The 22223-nt window shown below is 45.1% G+C and overlaps 7 protein-coding genes across 7 annotated transcripts; 3 read left to right on the top strand and 4 right to left on the bottom strand.

Moving 5' to 3' along the window:
* Positions 1–145: 145 nt before the first annotated feature.
* On the bottom strand, positions 146–3374 carry AOL_s00176g64 (uncharacterized protein; the record flags this gene model as incomplete). The annotated part of the gene is made up of 4 exons (XM_011128200.1): positions 146–904; positions 979–1387; positions 1449–2603; positions 2656–3374. 4 exons carry the CDS (start codon positions 3372–3374, stop codon positions 146–148), a joined length of 3042 nt encoding a protein of 1013 aa, XP_011126502.1.
* Positions 3375–5158: 1784 nt separating this feature from the next.
* AOL_s00176g65 (uncharacterized protein) lies at positions 5159–5983 on the bottom strand (the record flags this gene model as incomplete). The annotated part of the gene is made up of 1 exon (XM_011128201.1): positions 5159–5983. The coding sequence occupies one exon, from the start codon at positions 5981–5983 to the stop codon at positions 5159–5161; it is 825 nt and encodes a 274-aa protein (XP_011126503.1).
* Positions 5984–7702: 1719 nt separating this feature from the next.
* Positions 7703–10122, bottom strand: AOL_s00176g66 (uncharacterized protein; the record flags this gene model as incomplete). The annotated part of the gene is made up of 4 exons (XM_011128202.1): positions 7703–8530; positions 8591–8662; positions 8749–9041; positions 9138–10122. The coding sequence occupies 4 exons, from the start codon at positions 10120–10122 to the stop codon at positions 7703–7705; spliced, it is 2178 nt and encodes a 725-aa protein (XP_011126504.1).
* Positions 10123–11806: 1684 nt separating this feature from the next.
* Positions 11807–12295, top strand: AOL_s00176g67 (uncharacterized protein; the record flags this gene model as incomplete). Its single annotated transcript, XM_011128203.1, has 1 exon — positions 11807–12295. One exon carries the CDS (start codon positions 11807–11809, stop codon positions 12293–12295), a length of 489 nt encoding a protein of 162 aa, XP_011126505.1.
* A 1999-nt stretch (positions 12296–14294) lies between these two features.
* On the bottom strand, positions 14295–15293 carry AOL_s00176g68 (uncharacterized protein; the record flags this gene model as incomplete). Its single annotated transcript, XM_011128204.1, has 1 exon — positions 14295–15293. The coding sequence occupies one exon, from the start codon at positions 15291–15293 to the stop codon at positions 14295–14297; it is 999 nt and encodes a 332-aa protein (XP_011126506.1).
* A 1568-nt stretch (positions 15294–16861) lies between these two features.
* On the top strand, positions 16862–20033 carry AOL_s00176g69 (uncharacterized protein; the record flags this gene model as incomplete). Its single annotated transcript, XM_011128205.1, has 3 exons — positions 16862–17840; positions 17900–18681; positions 18837–20033. 3 exons carry the CDS (start codon positions 16862–16864, stop codon positions 20031–20033), a joined length of 2958 nt encoding a protein of 985 aa, XP_011126507.1.
* Positions 20034–20098: 65 nt separating this feature from the next.
* Positions 20099–20743, top strand: AOL_s00176g70 (uncharacterized protein; the record flags this gene model as incomplete). Its single annotated transcript, XM_011128206.1, has 1 exon — positions 20099–20743. The coding sequence occupies one exon, from the start codon at positions 20099–20101 to the stop codon at positions 20741–20743; it is 645 nt and encodes a 214-aa protein (XP_011126508.1).
* Positions 20744–22223: the final 1480 nt, after the last annotated feature.

Raw genomic sequence — 22223 nt, forward strand, 5'->3', positions numbered from 1 at the left:
GTTAATATAAATCATCAAGTGCAGTGACCCATCTATCGCTCATATACTACATAAAAAATCCATAACTTAAAAACAAAAAAGTAAAATCCAAAAACTCCACCTAAATGTATCCCCCCATCCCTAAAAGCCAAAAAAAGGAGACCGACTACTCATCCTTCCTCTCCCCACCACCTCCACTTCCAACGCTACCCCCACCACTACCACCACCACCACCAAGTAAATACCCCCCATTAACACTAAAACTTCCATGCCTAGGTGTCGCAAGTCCCATATTATTACTCTGACTGATCCCACACCAACATCCACTAATCCCTCCCTCGATAACCTTCTCAACTTGCACCAATACCTTCCCCATTCTTTTCCCCAAATGTTGTTTTACTTTTTCTCGAATAGTATTTTCATCGGTTCCTTTATCAACGGCGATGTGGATTACTCCTAGGATATTACTCGAGTCGCAACCATGGCCGTGATCGTGTCCGTGAGAATGATCGTGGCTATGAGAATGGTCATGATCGTGTCCATGTCCATGTCCGTGGTGATCATGGTCGTGATCGTGTTCATGGTGGTGGTCGTGATCATGTTTCCCCTTCTCCTCTTCAGCTGGTGAATCTCCTAACCAAAACTTCCCTTTATACCCAACCACCCCTCCGAACCCACTTAATCCACTCAACTTATCCCTCAACTCAAACTCCACATCTTCAGGTACCGCGAGTAATAACCTCTGCGCACTACTAAACACCAAGGGGAAAGCAGTTGCACCAATCAACACTGCGATCAATACTGATGCGATGGGGTCAAAGAATGTATATCCCGTGTATTTGACTAATAACGTCGAGACAGTAACAGACAGAGACCCCAAAGCGTCGGCAAGAATATGAAGGAAGATGCCTTGAAGGTTTTCGTTCTAATATTTCATCAACAATTAGTTTCCTCCATTGTTCTTAATCTAATCACCCAAAGGACGGCAAAAAAACTTACGTGATGATCATGCGAATGTCCGTGAGAATGTCCATGATGCGCATGTCCGTGATCGAATGCCATGATACCCACAAGATTGACGACCAATCCCGCAGCACTAACAACCAACAACTCATCCAATCTTTCAAGTTCTCCATCACTACCCCAAAGTCGCTGGAAAGCTTCGAATATGATTTCAAGACTGATCAAAAATAACAATATACCGTTCGCAAACCCTGCCAATGTCTCAATCTTCCCGAGGCCATAAGGAAACGTAGTTGATGGTGGCCATTTAGACATCACAGCAGCTGCGAGACCGACGGCTAACGCTAAACAATCGAGAAGCATGTGAATACTATCCGATAGAAGACCGAGAGAACCAGTAAGAAAGCCGTAAAGTGTTTGCACAAGCATGAAGCAGAAGTTTAGCCTAGAATATTCAGATTAGTCCATAATCAATAATTTTTGTGTATAGGAAAAGGGTAACATACAGCATAAAGTAAAAGATCTTCCTAGAGTCCGGATCCGATAATATGGCATTGACAATAGGCCAGTTCCTACTCGCGGACAAGAGCCGTTCGGTAATCCTCCCGGGTTTTTTCCCTTTATGCGAATGCGAATGTTTTTGGGAGTTTACGTAGAGTACCCCGGCAATTGAAGCTACGATAGCAGCTTCGAGAAAGCCCCGACGAATCAACCATTCTTCTTCGATCCAACCACCGAGGAAGGCTGCTACAATCCCATAGATCGCTGCTGTAGGTTGGATACCCATATCGCTTCCAAGACCCGTATAGGCGACACCGGCGGCGATAATTGCAATAAGATACCATCCTGGGCTGGTGAAACCTAGTGTATAGGTACTGAACAGGAACGGAAGGGCGAGAACGGGGACGCATAGCATGATCGCAGCGATTACGGTAGTCGACAATTCAGATCGTTTGGTGATTGAGGCGGTGTTCTTGGATGGGATAGGTGGTGGGAAGGCGAATAAACTGAAAGAAAGGGCGACGTATCCAATAAACGTGGACTTCATATCCGCTACATCGCCAATTGCGAAAAGGTCGAGGAAGGCGATAGAAGTGAAAGTGGTGAGGAAGACCCATTTTTTTGTCAACAAATCCTTAATTTCGTCAAAAGTGAAGGAAGGTAGCTTTGCTCCAAATCCACTGGATAAACCTGATGCGCAAGCGGCAAGCAGTAGAGCGGCGGCGCGCGAACCGCCAAGTTCAAAGGCAGCTAGGAAGGGGAGCATGACACCAAGGGCCCGTCGGAGAGCAAGATTCTGCGATTGTCGACTGAAGAAAGGTGGTGCTATCTCGGCCTTGCCTTTGCTGAGACTATTCTTAGTATCCTCAGCGGGCTTCTTGTCCCCACCGCCTGTGACGATTCCGATGAGTATGGATACGAGAAGGGAACCGGAAGATAGGGCGCATGCTGCAAGGAAACGGGAGGTCGTCTCTGGGTGGTCGATGATCAGAGCATCCTTTTTCAACGAATGCGTCTCGGCCTCTAAGGGCTCGGGTTCAGATAAAGCATGTTGGTGTGGATGCGACAGAAAGGTGGAAGCCGAAGAGAATGCCAATGAAGCGGATAGAAGGGTGAGTGTGACGAGGAAGGGGGGTAGGAGGAGTTTTTGCAGAGGTGCACTATAAAAGATTAGCTTGATTCAATCTAGCGAAGTATATGGTGTATACATACTGCGTATGTTCGTGGCTGTGGTCGTGATCGTGATCATGGTCGTGTAGATGAGAATGAGAGTGGGAATGTCCTGACGGCGAGTGCGTATGGTTAATCGATGGGGAGTGGTCATGTCCATGCCCATGCCCATGTCCACCGCCACACGACGGCGAATGCGAGTGTCCGACAGAAGGCGAGTGAGCGTGGCCTCCGCAAGACGGTGAAGGAGAGTGTGAGTGTGAATGCGAATGCGAGTGGGAATGTGAGTGACTATGTCCGTGACTATGAGTATGGCTATGCCCATGACTATGGCTATGGCTGTGACTGTGACTATGCCCATAAACCAGCGATATCAACCCCTGACTACCTCTAGAATCCGGCCTCGGTGCATCACCAGTTCCATTGACCGTCGTAGTACTAGCAGCAGCAGAAGCCGAAACGCCGCCCGGCGAGTAAACAAAACTCCTACTCAACGAATTATTACTAAATCTTCGAGAATGCCTGCGTAGCGACGCCGGATGTTCATGGACGTGGTCTTCATCGGTATGATCGTGAGCGACACCTTCAGAGACGGCAGGAAACCGGAAGTTCGTGATAATTGGGGCGAGACTTTCGGTAGAATTAGTCTGTCGGTGGGTATGGGACTGAGAGTGGGATTCATTGGAGCCAATTGAAGATTGGCTGTCTCGTCGCGGAACGCCATTTGTGGCTGATGTGGTGGGGAGGGCGTATGAGGACATGACGTCGGATGGTTAAAAAGGGGATGATACCAAACTCGACTCAGGTGAGGAAGTGAGAGTCGAAAGATAGATCAGTCAGAAGAAGAGAAGCAGGCGATTCCGATGGAAGATATCAGAAGGCTTCTAGACGATGTGGTTGAGGGTTATATAGATTTGAAGTTGTCGAGGCCGTGGTCGACAAGACACGCTGCGGGAGGCGTGTGCGTGGGAGCCGGAAGGAGGTTTGAGGTTCAAACCACTTGAGCCAGATTGTTTGCTATAAGTATATTGAATACAGCATGGCCTCTACTGACTAATCCCCAATCCAGTCAGTATGCAGCCAAGATAGTGAATGTGGGAATAAGAAGTGGGAATCCAGAAAGTGGTGAAGTCTCGGATGTTGCATATGCTATAGATGGAGATACCTAATATCAGGGGCAAGACGGCGACGCATGCACGTCGAGTCGCAGGTTCTCCACTTGCCGCTTTCGACCAGATCCAACCTGTGTTCGACCTGTTTGCCTGCTGCTTTGGGTATAGTGGGCATGGCATATTGGATATGTTCCAACGTTCCGTTCCGAGTTCCATTCCAGAACATTTCCTTCCCATTATAATCCATAGAAGAAATATTTGAGGCTGTAAATTAGCAATTATAGCTGTTAACAAGTAGTTTAATTGAGGTTTTCAAGATGATAATTTGAATGTTGAATCGATACGTTACAAGACTCTTCGTGACTTGTGTCGACAACGCAGAAAATACCACGCAACACATAATATCTACCAACTGACGTTCGTCTGCCAATTAACAAGCTCATTTGCTACCCTTCGAGTTTATGCTGATTCTTATTGGTTAGGAGACTCTATTCCCCCAATTGATTTGTTTATACTTCCTTTATCGATTATGGATGATACAATTTCAATATACCTAGCTAGCCGGTCAGCCAATTCAGTTACCAGTTCACATGACAAACGATAAATAACTACAATTTACAAATAAGATATCGTAAAGCGTATACGCGTATAACGAAACGAACATATCATCTAAACCATTCTGATATATCTTATTATCTGTTCGTATTTCTAAGCCGAATCCGCAACCGGCGTTTGTGGCTTGTACTTGTAATACACAGTATTCAATTCATCTTCAACCCCGCCTAGACCTCCTCAGTATCTATTACCTAATACCCTTGGCGTTGGAAAATCTTTCACAGGCCAATTCGTACAATCTTCGTACAATCCATAACCTTCTCGTCGATTGAATACGAAGTTTCCATATTTCTCCGAATCTCCGCTGCTTCTCACGAATTTGGCTTGAAGTTGTATCGTTATGACTAATATTAGACGTGGAGGATAATAACCGGTAAAGGCCCGACTACGGTGGTGGGTTAAGCGAAGACCCACTTTTAGGTTTACTCGGAGAGGGTGCGAACCTATGGCAGCGAGGGAGTTTTAACCTGTAGGGGTACTAGCGGGTGGATTCCATGAAAAATATACATCTGACTGAGGAGCTCGCGATCGAGCTGGAGGAATATGTTCTAGTATGTTGTAACTTGGGATGGAAATTTCTTATGTCGCTGTGATCGATGTTGACAATGACCTTAATCTCGAATCACTACGAGGCTTCTTATCTCTATTTTCTTTATCAAGGTCTATCGGAATATTCATGTAGTTATTTCATCTATTGGTAGTATGAGAATTAAGTAGCCAGGTAGCTGATTATGATGGATCAGGCTAATATCATCATGAGTGAAATTTATGTATTGATTTCCAAAACTATCTAAATCAAAATTCCAAGATATTACAATTTACGAGCTCTCCTTCGCCTTCCTCTTCGCCTCGTCACAAATCTCCCCCCTCTCCCTCACACACTGCGAAATCGCAACTCCAATCTCCGTCCCAAGATTCTTAAACCCCTCCGCAACACCATTTCTATCCCCTACGCTCATTTCCTGACTCATCTTCCATTTGCCTCCAATCCTTTCAATCTCAATTTCAACCCCAATAACTCCCTTCTTCATGATCTCCAAATACCTCTCCGGCGCATCTTCAATTTCCCATGGTCCGTTAGTCGTGCCCTTTTCACCTGTATACCCCATTATTTCCGTTTCACAAAGGGTAGAAAGATCTTTCATCTGTTGACCCAGGTATTCTGAAGTTGCCGCCGAGCCGGAAGAATGGTAGATGCGTGCTTTTCCATAGGCTTGAACAGCGGAGTAATTCCACGTTGGGACTACCTTCGCCGTTGCTGGTTTCGTCTCAACATAGAACTTTGGAGTAACGTAGTGATGATGCGGTCCATTGAATAGAACCAGAACTTCTTGCTCTAATAAACCATCGCCTCCACCGGTAACTTCGTCCCCGGTGTTTGTAGAAGACGAAGAAGATTGTAAAGCTTCGATTATGGCTTTCGCCTGAGGATTCTGACGGGCCATGTGTCCTCGTAGACGGCCTTTAACTGGTGCGTCTGGATCATCGGAGATGATGTCTAAGACCCAGGGGACATGACTGGACTGTAGAAGTGGGTGAGAAGCTGAAGGGATTGCGGTTGTGAAGATACCAAGCGGGTTCTGGTGGATAAAGTTCAACAGAGGTTTTATCTGTTCTTCGGCGTGGACTCCGCGAATATACATTTTTTCTTTTTTTCTGTAAGTATAGTTAACCCGAAAATTGGGTTTATAGTAAAAAAATATGTAGAGTAGTATAGAGTAGAATTTGATGCTGTCAATTGAAAGAATTGATATTGAACTGATGGTGTTTTCTCGAATGGAGTTGAGATGTTGTATTTTTTTGTACCGACGACTCGGAACCTTAAATACCTTTTTCTAAAGACACAAGACTAGCCAGTCTAATCGCACCGTTTTGTAAGCGACAATCCTTCACCGGATGACAACCGAAACGTCCAAACAAAAAACTAAAAAAAAAACTACCCGGCTCGAGTCTCAAAGCGTCGGTAATACTAGCTAGCCACAAAATAACTCTAGTACAACCTTGAACGGTGCTTTTCATTACTAATGATAGTGGGTATTTGAGTTTGAGTCATGCCCTTGTTCCGCAGAAAAAGGTACTCCCGCCGTCATAATATACAACGGGGATAGGGATAAAATAATAATCCCTGGCCTGGAAGTCTAGTTGGAAGCTAGTAGTGCTACAGAATCCAAAACCGGCTCGTCGTTATTTCGGACGAATTCGAGTAGACGCTAGGAACGTTATAGGTCTAAACTAAAATTTGGAAATACGACACGATATTCCTTTCGAAAGCGTAATCTTACGTAAAAACGAAGCGTCAAAACCCGAGTAAGCACCAAAGTCCAAAAAAATACAGGCGACAAAAAGTTGAATGGCTTGAAACATGGGATCATGGTAAGCTGCATTGCATCGCTTGACCTGGAACCCTAACCCGAAATCAAATATGCTGACGAAGTGAATTCTTGAGTAACAGATATATCCGGCCAACACAAAAAAAAAAAGAAAGAAAAAAGCGGTCCTGCCGTCAATCGAGGAGGAGACTACAGTTTCAAGGCTTGGTACAATATATTTCATAGTGGTGTTTCGGGTGGGCCGAGCTTCGTTCTTTTTCATGGCGGCGCTATTGCTAACGATTTATTAACTCATGAATCTATTATATAAAGGCCCTCTTCTTTATATCACAAAATCGTTTCCTCCTCACCTAGGTTAGCTACGTTAGACAACGTATATATATATTATATTCTGATACCTGTATGCCAATGATGATAAATAGCAAGAATTTTCTGAAAACCCCGAGAAACTGCAACCTATGAGCTCTCCGTGATGGTGGTATTCTCAGATATACTACCAGGAATCCTAAATCTTGATTTTAGAGAGAGGTCGATATGATAAGTTTGAAAAATCACTTTGATATTATACTATTGACTGATGTAAAAGAACGAAAGCTTCAGTAGTGAACGAGAGATATAACTAAACTAATGACACAGTGAAGGAAACTAGGAAATATGATAAGCAGAGCTAAAGAATGACTTGGCTGGAGGGTTTTGCACGAGCACCCGAACATGATATTAGGGCGTCATATCTCCCCTCTAGCTCTGCTTAATAGCGTGAACATCAGAACATAAGTTAAAAATTATGATCATAAAGAGAAATAATAGCAGCCTTCATCAGCTAAGTGACCAACGTGTCGGAAGAAATGTTGTTCCAAATTTTCCAATCTTGACGCAGAGTTACCAACCCAATGTGGGTTATACAGCATTTTCCAATGGCTGTGACTATCTCTCGAACCCTTCCCTCTGTTAGATAAATTTTCTTGTTTTCTCCGCCTGGAATTCCGTCTGGATCCTTGATTGCGTCTTCGAAGGTTTAGAGTCAACTATCGTTCATTTTTTCACGACCTTCTTTTTTCGAGGCCGGGGGGTTTTCGGCTTCCGCGGCTTGATCAACCTGCTCCCTCGGGTATCACCGAATATATCTATAATGTCTTCTTTCCGTAGGTAGTATGTAATCTGACCCGCATTGAGCGGGGGAGTATCGACGATATCGCGGGTCTCTTTCGCTCTCTGGAAATAGTTTAATCTGAGATGATGATGTATTTCGTCCATCACCGTTTTCATATCCATTTTGGTAGATTTATTTAAAACCTCCCGTAAGTCTTTCTCCCACAATGATTTTTTGTTTGCGTAGTTAAGAACCAGTTTGTCGCCGGTGTGTTTTGACACCAAATCGTTCACAACATCCTCTGTGTAATCATAAACTATTTTAAAAAGCTTATATTCTTTTGAGTCAGGTATATCGACGTCAGCTAACGCCGGTAGAATTTGGCTTTTCTTTATTCGGCTTTTAACCCCACCCTTTCGTTGCTTATTGTTCCCAGGGGCTACGTCGTCATCCTCATCTTCGCTGTCCGATTCTGAGTAAGAAGACGGTTCTTGGGATGCAATTTCTTCAGTCGGCATTATATTGCCTGTTTCATCCATAATATCGATTTCGGCTTCGACACTGTTGTTAAATGTAAATCTGACTAGGTAGTAAGGCAGTTCGTGAAGTCCGACCTTCTGCCCGGAAAGAGTACCCCAGGTTGTCGTTGATGTATCTTGTATCTGCTCACGATATTCTTGGATGATATCACGAAAATCTAAAATGCTGGACCAACTGGGTTCTTCTCCCGTGTAATTCTTTTGGTTATAGAACTTATTTAGTTGTTTCATCTATGTTCAGAGGGTTAGTAGAAGCTTTTGACGTATTGTTGCGTTACGACAAATACTTACGACGTCATTTTGTTGCCGTTCAACCTCAGCGATAGCTTCTAACCAGGTCGGTGGATCTTTGGCACCACAGAACTAAAATACCCAGGCTTCGGTTAGTTGCTAACTACATAGCATTCTGTAGATCTGGTTATTTCTTCGATCTCAAATGAAGACCATACCTTCTGGTAATGACTCTTGAATTCATCATATGCTTGGGCGTACTGTTCATTTGACCCTAACACCTCATCGTGTAGTTCTGCCTGTGCACCTAATAATGTAACAAGAGCTTTCTTCTCAAACATCATGTTGCGTGCTCGAAGGTGAATGGTCTCCAAAGCCTCGAAATGGCCTAAATTGACATCCTTCCCGCTAGGTGGTTTCAACATCCAATACGGTGACCGTGTTGTGTGTAGAACCGGGCGAATCCCTGTCTCAAATCTGCAACAGGACAATAGCGTGATGACATCATACGCTTTGGAATTGGAATTAGCACAATTGCATTTAAAGATCAGAAACTGTGGCTTGTTTTCGTATGGGGATCGATTGAGGGTCTGGATCTGGAACTTACTTGGGTGCCCATATTGGTTCCCTGGAGTTACCAAGATATTTCGAGGTTGGAGCTGACGGACGACTTCAAGGCCCTGTTCATCTTTCTTTTTAAGGTTAGAATTCAGGGCATCTTGATTTTTAGGCCAGACGTCGCGAAGGGAGGCATCTTTGGGGAGGCCCTGTGTATTGGTTTTTTGGATATTCTCCTTGCTAGAACCATGATGGTCTAACTTAAAGGTGTTCACAGGAAGCTTTTCGTACGCGCCGAGCAAAGGAATTATTGCCTCTAATTCGGCTTTAGGATTCCCGTCACCCCCCGTAAAGTATGCTCCTGCCTTGTGTTGCGGCCAGTGTAAGAGACTTAAAATCGAAGTCTCATTTTTTGATATCGTAGAGTCCTCCATGAAGGTAAGTTCGTTGACCGTGACCTTTGCCTTTATGTTAGGTCGAATCAGTGTATAGCCTCCGGCACCAAGCACCGTAAAATGAGGTGCATTATTGAAATAAGCGTCATCAGCTGCTTTATGTACATGTATAGTTTTGTTAGTTCCCGCCAGAAGCTTCACGCCAGGTGAGCAGTCTTCGTCTGGGGGCCAGAATCTTCCTGTGAACAAGTCTCGGCGCAATAAGCTACTTCCAGGTATTACATCCCGGAATTGGCAGAGATTGACCACGTTGCAGATTTTTTCAACTACCTTTTCACTGTTCAAATGATCGTATTTCGCGCCACAATATAAATCTGGCTCTTTACAAAAGTACGCATTTCGGAACGTTGTATAGTCTTGTGGCTTTGGTTGGGCCCCCTTTTCAATTTTCTTTCTGCAAATACCTTTCGTATTAGACTCTAGGAGAGTAAGGACACCTTCATAGTGGTCTTCATCCCAATGGGTTACTACCCATTTGTTGAAAGTCCAATCGGTACCATATTCCTTATCAATTATACTGAGTGTATTTAAGATGGGGACCATAGGGTCAATGCCATCGGCCTTCTTGCCTCCATCCATGATGAAAGCTCGTCTAATCGTTTTGCCCTCGACAAGAAGGTGGATAGAGCAGTCCCCCAGGGGAACTGGGATTTGCCAATTGTCCACTTTCCAAATTTTCTAATATAAGTTTAAACCACGGTTATTTTTCCCTTTTCTATTCTTCCTTTTGGGGCTGGCAATAACACGAGAACTTACTTCGGACTCCATGTTTCCGTCCATCGCTTATTCAACTACGAAAGCTTCGATTTATAATATATAGGTCAGAGTTTTGATTTCTTGGGATATCCGGCTTTGGTCTTAGTGATAATGAACAAGAAGGCCCCTAAGTAGTGGCCCTGTCCCCTTTTATATTCGGGTCAAGAGGTTCTTCCCCATATTATTTCAATATCGTCGGGAAGACTCCGTCCGGTTATCCCGCGAATTCTCAAAAGCAACTTGGTATTGCATAAGACATGAAGCCTAAAGCTCATGGTACAGGAAGTACCGGTACTTTGATTTAAAGGGTGTCATAGCGGTATCTCATAAAGAACAATATGGATTCCAAGCTAGCTTTCATCATGGTATATCATGGTATACGTATATCTACATATACAACCTATCTATCGATATTTGCATACCGCCACCTAAGTTTCAAATTATGCATCGCAATCGCAATCACACGGGCCGGGCGGCTGCAATGTATTCTAATCAGAAGAAAATGGGGAAATCTATTCCGTTTTGCAGTTTTACGTATTTCATGAATTTAGCGCTACGGCTGTGCATGTGTAACCATCTCGGGGCAGCTCTAGCTCCAAGACTATAAGCCATCTAGAGGAGCTAAGTGCGCATGCCGATATATCACGACCGGAAAAAAAAGAGCGCATTTGTAAGGACTCGGCGTAATCTGATTCGCTGTTTATTGTCCTGAAGCCGCTATCCGTTCTTATCGCGACGTTCAGCCGTGCTAAGTGGCGCCATGGCGTTATTCCTGAGTGCGAAATTACGCCAAAATGCCACCATCTTCAGCTCCGTATGTATGTATATTGAAGGAGTATGTGTTGAGTGGAATACCCTGGACCGGATGTGATGGAGTACCAGTTAACGTTAGTGCAAAATTGTTTATCATTGAGGAGGAAAAGATGACGAATGACGATATACCCCCTTCCACGAGCAGTGAGGTAATTATTCATCCCTCCTCTAATTGACTTGTCAACTCGAGTTATAAAAGAAGATATAAGTAGAAGGATGCATATGCATGGTCGTCAAAAGGGCCAGATCAGGACGCTAGTGATGTGATATAATGTGTTGATGTGTTGGTCATGTGATGTAGATCACATGACATTTGTGTTATTATTCAATCAACACATGAGAGACCAGGAAAGGAAGAGTTTCTTCCTTCTCCATCGGCCATCTCATCATCGATATCATCATCCCATCTTAATCTTTCTTTTAGCATGTAGTTACTCTCTTACAACACCATAAACCCATCAACGGCACCATTGTAACCTCCCTGATCGAAAAATTCTAATATTCTAGTTCGAATTCCCTCCCTCATCTCATCGCCGTAAATCAATGCGAGTTCGTCAGTCCCTCTACAATATATCTGCGTGCGGCTAATTATAACCAAGCCTCAAAATTTGAGTTGTAAATCACTGGTAATACGCAAAGACCCACAAAGCGGGACCACAAAGTACCTGCTTTTTAGAACATCATCGCCGCGCTTATGTCTCAAATAGAAATTCTCAATCAAGAAGTCGACGTCGGCAATGAGCAATCTAGCTATTACAGGATGCTTGATGGAAGAAAATACTTCAGATACATCACTATTGACCCAGGTACTCTCGATGAGGAGGATTTAGCCTTTCCTCCAGCGCTTCTCCAAAAACTTCCGGCATTCCCGACAGGTGACTGGAATTGCGGCCGTATCGCTCGGGCAGAGAATGGCGTTCCGTACTTTGTTGAAACTAATAAGCAAAAGCTGCCCTCAATTAATTATATCTGGCATGAGAAGTCTTTTGACTATCTCTCGCTGCAGATCAAACAGAGGTTTAGTGCAAACGTCCATCTTGCTACCACCCCACACCCCGAAAATCGGGACGTTGTTGCCAAATTCGCCAGGTTCCCCTGGGAGGTCGAATACTACGCTCTTGAGACTAGGTGGTACGAACGGATCAAAGGGCACGGTATCGGACCTGAGTCCTCGGGTATTTGACGGAGGACGGCCGTGTGATAGGGTTCTTGATGGAGAAACTTGACGGTCGACACGCAACTATCGAAGATCTATCTGCCTGCGAGGAAGTTGTTCGGAGATTACACGCGCTCGGGATTGTGCATGGCGATTTGAATAAATATAACTTTCTCGTAACTGGAAGAAGTGCACGGATTATCGATTTTGAGACTGCAGAACTATCGAGCGATCGGCACGGGGTGGATAAAGAGGTTCAGACTCTTGAAGAAGGGTTGTTAGATGGGTCTGGCAGGGGAGGAACGTCTATAATTTAACAAGGGACGCCTTTTTCTTTCCCAACAGGCTTGTTCTAGCCCACAAGTTAGTTCATAGGTTAGTTAGTAGGCTAGCAGGCGCTTTAATTGCTCTAGGGCCCACGAGATAACCTTATATCCACGAGACCCACCAAGCCCGTCCAACAATACACCAAAAACGTTAATTTCGCAAAGCGTCTATAGATAAAAGCCGTAGGGAATTGGGTTTTTAATATTATAATTGCTATAGCTATTTTTCATGTTAAAAACATTATTGCTTGGACACTATATATATGCGTTAGTGATCACTAATAATTGTGGTTTAAGGCTTTAAGTTTTGGTCTGTTTGTTTTCTATCTTTGCTCAAACCGCTCCCTATATTGCAATATTGCTAGAACCGAGTCTAGGAACTGCGCCGAGAGACACAGGCGGCTTGAGGCTGTATACCTAGGAATATTGCACCCACTTGGATTGCATTTGCATGACCTTTTTGGTGAAAGGGCGGGTGAACTGTGGTCTGGTAACACGTCGTCATACATTCAATCCCAAGATTCTTCAATTGAGCTTGGCTAATCGAAGGGTAGATTCTCGCTCGCGCATTAGAGGGGGGCCCTGCTTCTTTGAAGCCATACAGCGTCGTCGGCTATCGTGTCATTATTTTAAGCTCTCAGATTTTAGAGGAACGGCTTGTGCATAAGAGGAGGCCAGAGGAGCATGTCTGAAATGTTATATTCCTCAATCACTATAGTCTTCATGATAATTCATCTCACACTAGGTTAACAATTGCGAACTCAATAGAATACTTCGGCAAACAGCTACATAACTCAGATCGTTTTCTTTTATATATACACCGGTTGCGTAAAATGTGTGATCAAATAAAAGATATAGAATCAAGGTAGTGACGAAGTACTGGTACGCTTTTAGACAGAAGAGAAAAGAATTCATCCAATCCGAGACCATCCAAATCACCGATTCATCGTTAAAATAATAAGTAAGCTTATAGCTCAATGGTTAAATAGGCACCGGGATTGTCCATATACTGACACTATTTGCAGGGTTTCATCATCTGTACCCAGTACTATATCACATACACATTGCTGCTGCACAAGGAATAGCGAATTAGTGCAACGTTCAGCCCGAACTGGTCTCGTAAACCAGACACAAACGTTAAATGCCAAGTATAGTAGTCACTCGACTAGAAGAAAGGAAATCATGATCAACTCACATGTGCGCTTCACACACGGCCAGACCTGGTCAGGATGAAATGCGTCGTTGAATTATAGCCTCGAGGTTAGCTCCTAGTCTGTCTTTCCGTTTTTAAGACCCCCTATGATAGGGGATAGATAGTACACATTGGAAAGCGGCTACCATGGTAGTAAAAGTATATCTAACCCGTGGGGCAAGTATTACTTGCGAGTAGGAATTTGGCGATATTCTCTTTATGGTTTAGCAACTTCAGAATAAATTTCAAGATTGGTGTTTCAATATTAATATTAAGCCACAGAGTTTTAACGAAGAGGTACCATGTATACTGCGACAGACAGGTGGCAATAGACACTCCCTCCAATGTTCCTCCCGTAGTAGATCCAAGATAAACAATCCATCCATCTACATTATTCCTACCATACCCATGACTTCTCTGAAGATAAATCTTGTATTCGTACCAACATGATAGTATTCACGAATTATCAACATGGGGTATAACGTCGCCGGGTACCTTAACACTAAATTCAAAATGATTGACTGAACAGTACTTTAAATCTATAATCACTGATGAATCCTTGAAACTGGTACTTAGCGCTCCGGCTAATTTCCTCCGAGGGTTTGATATATTGTGGCAGGGCCGCTCTGGCTATTTGTGCCATCTTGCACACCTTGAAATGTTCCAAATACCCAGACCTTGAATAGGAAGTATTCCAATCTTGATACCCTTCTATTTCTTCCCGGGGGCCGAGATGGCAGGCTTGACAACATCTCCCTCGCTCAATTTCTCCGCCGCTAATCATTCCCAGCACAGGCACCCGCATCATAGGCATATAACGATATTGGTCCTTGGCAAAGCCATCATGCGGGTCTCCTTGCAGTTCTTCAATCATGGATTGCGAGAGACGTACCAACCGATATCGCTGCTTATACCTCCTGCCTATTTGGGCATACTCTCCCGGGACAGTTAGGAGAGTTTCCGATGGGATTCGACGACCAAGTCGTTTTTCCAATGTCGATTTTGGGAGGGCGCGTAAATTAGGGGACTTGAGGATACAAGGGAAGCAATTCCTACAACCCGTGAATAGGTCCAAAAACGGGGCAAATTGTCCGCATTCAGAACAGGCTTGCGAACACAATGTTTCGTAAATTTGTCTGATCGTGAAATTGGATGCCGATTTTGTTGATAATAATGCCCTTAAAACCTCCGGGCAATCTTTAAAGATTGATTTATACGGCAAGAGCTCGTCCACGAGAGATCTGAAATACCAATTGATAGCCCTGCATGCCGTTAAACTTTGAATGTCAAGTATTTCTAATATTGAATAAGAAATTTCGACGGGTATTGAACTGAAAGCTCCTAGTTGGTTCGAAGAGGTCCCGCAACTCGAAAAGGTACACCGCTTGAGCCTGCCGTTATCAAGTGGGCAGTACCGCTCAAGTGTTACCGGGTTTATAAATATCCCAGAGGATGGGTGGTGCCAGGTCAAAAACGATAGTTCGGTCTCTGTCGGTTCCGGAATCATTGCGCGCGCAGCAATTTAATAAATTTATCACTATTCCAAACCGGGCCTCGTGCTCCTCTAAGCTTATAAGTTCATGCGAAATATACTTTTTCACTCAGTTTGAGTTACCTCACTTGCCTTCTTTCGATTGTGACTCAAGACCTCTATTTGCGTTGATAAAAGCCAAGCTAGATCTAGAATGCTCTACAAGCAGGAACATTAAGTTCTACCGTCAGAATTATATGATGCAAGATTAAAGGTCTAGTTTTCCGTGCTAACCGCTTTATAAACAGGCCGTAGTCTCAGTCAAAGACTGCTCTCGCGTCATTTGATGGCTCGGAGACTCAACTTTCGGGTCAAGCTGAGCCCAGACCTAGTCGACCTTACTTTTTAAATTCGGTTGTTGATGTTTTTGCGGTGTTCGGAAGTGGTGACGAGGCAGCATTGAAGCTTTGATTACCACAAAGTCAGTAATTTTCGAACTTCACTGTGCAAACCTCTTGCAAAGGCATGGGCGAGCGACCCCCCAGACTAACGTTGCTGTATTCCCAGGCTTAGAGTCGAACCTAGTTTTCTTAAACCCACGCGCCCGTTTTAGTGTACCAGACCAAGCTATATCTGGTTTATAAGACCAATAGTTAGGAAGCCTGTAGGGTCACGTGACATATGTGTTGTCCCCATTCATGCTATTAACTAAGCCTGAGAGGCTCTGTTCATTATGTAACTAACAAAAGCAATCAACATCATCATCACCATCCGTATTCCTAAAGTTTATGAGCCTGCAGCACAACCACTGATTGTCAGTTAGGCGTAGTTCATCTCTGCCTCGTTTTTTACCTTACAGACTACAAGGTTATGTAAAAATCTCGCCAGACCAGACCAGCCGAGTACCGAGCTACACATTGCAATCGAAAGGGAACGCAAGCTCGAGTCAACACATATTCTAAACCCAAAAAGCAACATCCGAGCCTTGTATTTCCCTCCAATGACACAAAGAGTGTCTTGTGGATACAAACGTAATAGGATATTCTATACTATGTTCACTATCCGCGATTTTGCATGGAAGGGTCTTCTCGCTGAGGAAGACTTTGGAGGTCGGCTAGGCTATCGACAAAGCCAACGCTGTGCGTTCGCTGACACCACTTTGTAGCCCTTGTGGCTAGCATGATGGCAAAGAGGGGCACGTCAATTGAAGTCTTGGAAGATTGCTACCTTTTGCTGGCGGCGGCAGCGCCGTTACTAAAGCCATCGATACTAGAGATTCATAATTGAGGCTTACAAAGTATATATCCCATATTAACATCCAATTATTGTCGAGACCGGACATCATAATGGGCGCACGACTACAAGGCTGAAACTTTTCCGCTGAGAAAAAGCGGGGAAGGTTGCCGCAAGAGTCCCTCTATGACACATCATACTTGCATGGATTGCATTTCATACGCAGTATTAACTCAACGGAAGGTAGATCCTTCCTGACTGAAGTTTTTCCAGCGGAGTGTTAGTGTATTTTTCTATTGCGATCCTCATACTACTCGGGGTCCGAAAATTCGACTAGTGGACTCTGTATAGTCTTCGCAATTCTTTCGACTATGTCTACCCTTGACTACACGGTTGGGTGGGTTTGCGCTCTATCCATTGAGCGCGTTGCCGCGCAAGCACTTCTCGATGAAGTCCACGAGTCTCCAGACGACTTCTCTCCAAACGATAATAATATCTACGTTCGGGGAATTATGGAGAAACACAAAGTGGTGATTGCCGTATTACCTAAGGGGGAATACGGTATAGCCGCAGCATCGGCTGTCGCTAGGGATATGTTACGTACATTCTCTAACATCAGAATTGGTCTACTTGTCGGAATTGGCGGCGGCGCTCCAAGCGAAAAAAATGATATTCGCCTCGGAGATATCGTGGTCGGTGCACCCAGCAACGGAGAGAGCGGACTTTTCCAATATGACTTTGGTAAAACAATACAAAACCAGGAATTTGAGACTACTGGGCACTTAGATAAAGCGCCAACCATCCTTCGAGTAGCATTAAGCGACATTGAAGTTGAATACGAAATGAAAGGTCATCAATTAAAGGAAATTATCTCAGCAACCTTCGATAGATGGCCCAGATTGCGAAAAAAGTATCAGCAACCGGATCCAAGCAGTGATAGATTATATCAATCGCATATTTGTCACCCTCCAAAGGATGAAAGGAGCTGTATGGGAGTCTGTGACCCATCGAAACTGATTGTGCGGCCCGACCGAGACAATGACGATAATCCAACTATACATTACGGCTTGATTGCTTCGGCCAATCAACTAATGAAAAATGCTTTGATTCGAGATAGACTTGCTGCTGAAAAAAATGTTTTGTGCTTTGAGATGGAGGCGGCCGGACTAATAAACCATTTTCCGTGTCTGGTTATTCGCGGGATTTGCGACTACTCTGATACTCACAAGAATAAAGAGTGGCAAGGATACGCAGCAATGGCGGCAGCGGCATATGCGAAAGATCTTCTCCGCCGAATTCCTTCTAAAAAGATCGAGGCTGAAGAGAAGATTGCGGTGCTTATTTCTAGTGGTTAGTCGTTCTAGAATTTGTAATATAGGAGGAGTTGACGTCTTCTAACAATGGGTTAGTGCTCGGTACTCTATCTAAAACTGAAGCCGATGTAAAAGTCATAAAATCTAGTCTACAGGGGAAGGAAGACCTTGAGATCCTTAATTGGCTCACAGACATCGACTATGGTCCTCAACAAAGTGACTATAGAAGTCGAAGACAAGCGGGAACAGGCCAGTGGTTGCTTAACTCGCCAGAGTTCCAAGAGTGGGTGGTCGGTGATAAGCAAAGTTTATTCTGTCCCGGCATTCCCGGGGCTGGGAAAACTATCATCGCATCGATTGTGGTGGACTACTTGGTCTCGAAAGTTGGTAATACGAAGGTTGGCCTTGCGTATATATACTACGATATGCGTCAAACAAAACTACAAAACGCCAATCACATACTGGCGAGCCTCCTAAAACAGTTAGCTGAGACCCAGTCATCTCTATTTCCCGGTATTAAAGATCTCTACACCCACCACCACCCTAGGCACACACGGCCATCATTTGATGAACTCTCGAAAGTTCTCCGGTCTATAATGAACACGTACTCAAAGGTTTTCCTTGTGATTGACGCTCTCGATGAATCGCGAACGTCCGATGGTTTCCAGAGGCTAATCCTCACTGAGATATTCTATCTCCGGAACCAACATAATGCGAATATATTTATAACATCGAGGAATATCCCTGAGATCACTGAAATGTTCAAAGAGGGCAAATCACTGGAGATCCGTGCTCGGGATGTGGACATCGAGAAATATATAAAAGGTCGTATATCAGATGAGGGAAAGGAGCCACTGGAAGAACTACGTGATAGAATCGTAAGCGATATAATCAAAGTGGTCGATGGAATGCAAGTATCACCTCTATAGTTGTAACCCTAGACATGGATTTCTTGAGTGGCTGACAGCTATCTAGGTTTCTGCTTGCAAAGCTTCACTTCGACAATCTTAAAACTAAGTTGACACGTAAGCAGATAACGCAAACTTTGGGAAACCTTCCTAAAGGCTTAGATGCATATATCACCGCCTACGACGAAGCTATGGATAGGATTATTCACGGGTCTAAGAATTTGGCGCAATTGGCGATATCCGTCCTTTCATGGATTACCTGCGCAAAGCGGCCGCTAGTCACATCGGAGCTTCAACACGCCCTCGCTATACAGATAGAAGACCATGACCTAGATGTCGACGACCTCATACCTATTAAGGACATAATTTCAGTGTGCGCCGGGCTAGTTGTGGTTGATAAAGAGAGCGATACTATTCGGTTGGTTCATACCACAACGCAGGAGTACTTTGAGCGTACACGACAACGCTGGTTTCCAGAAGCAGAAACTAATATCGCGAAAGCTTGCATCGCATATCTACTATTTTCCGAGTTTGAGAGTGGCATGTGTTCGTCAGACAAAGTGTTCGAAGCGCGGTTGATGAAATACCGATTTTACGACTATGCGGCGCGAAATTGGGGCCACCACACTACAACCACCTCAGCTGAAGAGGTTGAGCGATTAGCATCAAAATTTATTCGTAACGCACAGAAAGTCTCTGCGGCTAGCCAGGCGGCTACGGCTTCCAGAGGCTCCCATAACTTTAGTCAGAACGTGCCCCGGCAAGTCACTGGCTTGCACTTGGCCTCATACTTTGGACTATGGAAGATTGTTCGAACTCTTCTTTTAGAAGGATCTGAGCCGGATGTGAAAGACACACACGGACGAACTCCACTCGGGTTGGCTGCGGCGAACGGACATGATGCGGTCATATCACTCCTGTGCGCGAGTCACGCCGTGGATTTAAATAGCGCGGACAAATACGATAACACACCACTTTCGCTAGCTGCAGCACGTGGCCACCCTGCGGCTGTGGAGGTGCTCCTTCGGGACGACCGAATTGACCGGGGACGCAAAGATATATACGGCAATACGGCTTTGGCTTGGGCAGAGGCGAATAGACACGATACTGTAGCCGAGCTTTTATCGGGCCCTAGCAATAACCCAACTGCAATCGACACACCGAAAGACCCATCCTTATTGTTTCGAGCGGCTAAGGATGGGAATGGAGCGGCGATTCGAATGATCGAAGTCATCCTGCTGATCCAAAGGATGCGACTGGGCGGACGCCGCTTTCGTGGGCCGCTATGGAAGGGCAAACCGATGTGGTCAAAATCCTACTAGAGTCGGAAAATATTGATGTTAATTCAAAGGATGCAACTGGGCGGACGCCGCTTTCGTGGGCCGCTATGAAAGGGCAAACCGATGCGGCCAAGGTCTTGTTAGAGTCGGGAAGCGTTGATGTTAACTCAAAGGATGCAATTGGGCGGACGCCGCTCTCGTGGGCCGCGATAAATAGGAAAGCCGGCATCGTTAGGCTGTTACTAGGGTCGGGGAACGTCAATGTTAACTCAAGGGATGACCTTGGTCGGACCCCACTTCTATGGGCTGTCATTAATAAAGACATAGAGGTTGCTAGGTCGTTATTGGAGTCAGGGAACACCGATGTTAACCCAAGGGATGACCTTGGTCGGACCCCACTTCTATGGGCTGTCATTAGTAAAGACATAGAGGTGGCTAGGTCGTTATTGGAGTCAGGGAACACCGATGTTAACTCAGGGGATGACCTTGGCCAGACCCCGCTTTGGTGGGCAGCTGAGGAAGGGTGCGAAGTCATGCTGGTTCTACTTCTCAAACACGGTGCTAAACGTGAGTTGAGGGATTGTTGCAGGCACACGCCACTTTGGCGCGCTATCTCTGGGGGCCATCATGTAATAATTGGGCTTCTGATTGAGGAGAGCGTCACCGAGCTTAGCCAACAGGATGCCAGTGAAATCACCCTCATTCTATCTGCAGCGGAGCAAGGCGATGCGGATTTAGTGAAGCGGCTTTAGTGAAGCGGCTTCTAGAGAGGGGTATACCGGGGGGGCTGAATGATCCTGCGCGCCGGAAGCGGACGTGGTACGCCATGCTTACAGTTGATCTCACGCGCAATCACTTTCGAGAGTGGAGTTGGTATGCCATGCGTATCATTGATCTTGCGTGCGATAGCCACCCAACCGATTTTACTCTAGACGTCTATGATGGGAATTTACGGGCGACTCGTGTCAAGGAAGAAGATTCTGATAACGAGGCCGATAACCCTGATGGATTTGATTATGAGGCTAATAGCTTTGATGATGAGAGCTCTGGCGGGATTGTGAACCTCTTGCTGGACTGTCGAGATCGAAGGTTACTGAGCACTGCCGCTGAGAAGGGACATGAGGCTATTATTCGACTATTGTTTGAGGAGGTTGGCCCTACGGTTCCACAACTTCTCCTAAAGAAAGCAGCCTTTATTGAGTCGAATGGCGACCGTGATAGTCGCATGCTGCTAAAGGCAGCTAAGGATGGACACGATGGCATTGTCCGGCTATTAGTTAAGAGCAAGTATGGCCGAAAGTTGCTATTAAGCGCATGTAAAAACGGGCACGAAGGCGTACTCCGACTGCTACTTGACAGAGGGGCTAATGTAAACACACGGGAGTTCCTGGGTCGGAGGGAATCGTTACTCCAACATGCTGCTGAGAAAGGATGCGAGGCTGTAGTTCGACTATTGCTCGAGAAAGGAGCCAATATCGAGCCAGACTGTCCTAGTAATAGGAAACCGGTCTGGTTGGCCGTGGCAGGTGGACACGAGGCTGTAGCCCGGTTACTGATTGAAAAGGGAGCTGATACCAGGCTACAGCGAGGATGCACGCTACTCGCAGAAGCTATCAAAAATGAGCTCTGGCATATTCTTCCGCTATTGCTTGAGAGCAATACTTCCGCCGAGCAGAAGGGCCTCAAGACAGCCGTGGTCGAAAGCACTAGTGAGGGTGAAGGCCTTGTTAAGCTGCTGCTCGAAAAACTTGGCATCAAAAAACAGGAGATTGTTTGGAGGTCACTACTCGAGCTCGCTGCAAACGGTGGGCACGAGGCCAAGGCTATAACCCATTTGGTTCTCGAAAAAGACGCGGATGACACGACGTGGTACAAAGCAGAGGACGAAGCTACTACCCAATTGCTATTTGAGACCATCATCTATACGCTTGTGCAAACTGTTAGATCTAATGGTTACGGCCGTTTCAAGTTCGATGTTGATTTTTTATTGAAGGCCGTCAAAGATGGGCACGAAACACTACTTGAGGGTGAGCCTGGTGGGAAGCTATTATTTAATGCATCGAACGATGGGTGCGAGGCTCTGGTCCAGCTGTTATTAGAAAAGGGTGCCCATATCAGTGAGGCATCACTCAAAATGGCCGCATGGAGAGGGCATGAAAATGTGGTCCGGTTGTTATTGGAAAATGGTGCCGGTGTCAATGATGGGGATGTATTAGAATGGGCTGTAAGGGG

This window comes from Orbilia oligospora (genome assembly GCF_000225545.1).
Source record: "Orbilia oligospora ATCC 24927 unplaced genomic scaffold scaffold00176, whole genome shotgun sequence".
Taxonomy (NCBI): Eukaryota; Fungi; Ascomycota; class Orbiliomycetes; order Orbiliales; family Orbiliaceae; genus Orbilia; species Orbilia oligospora.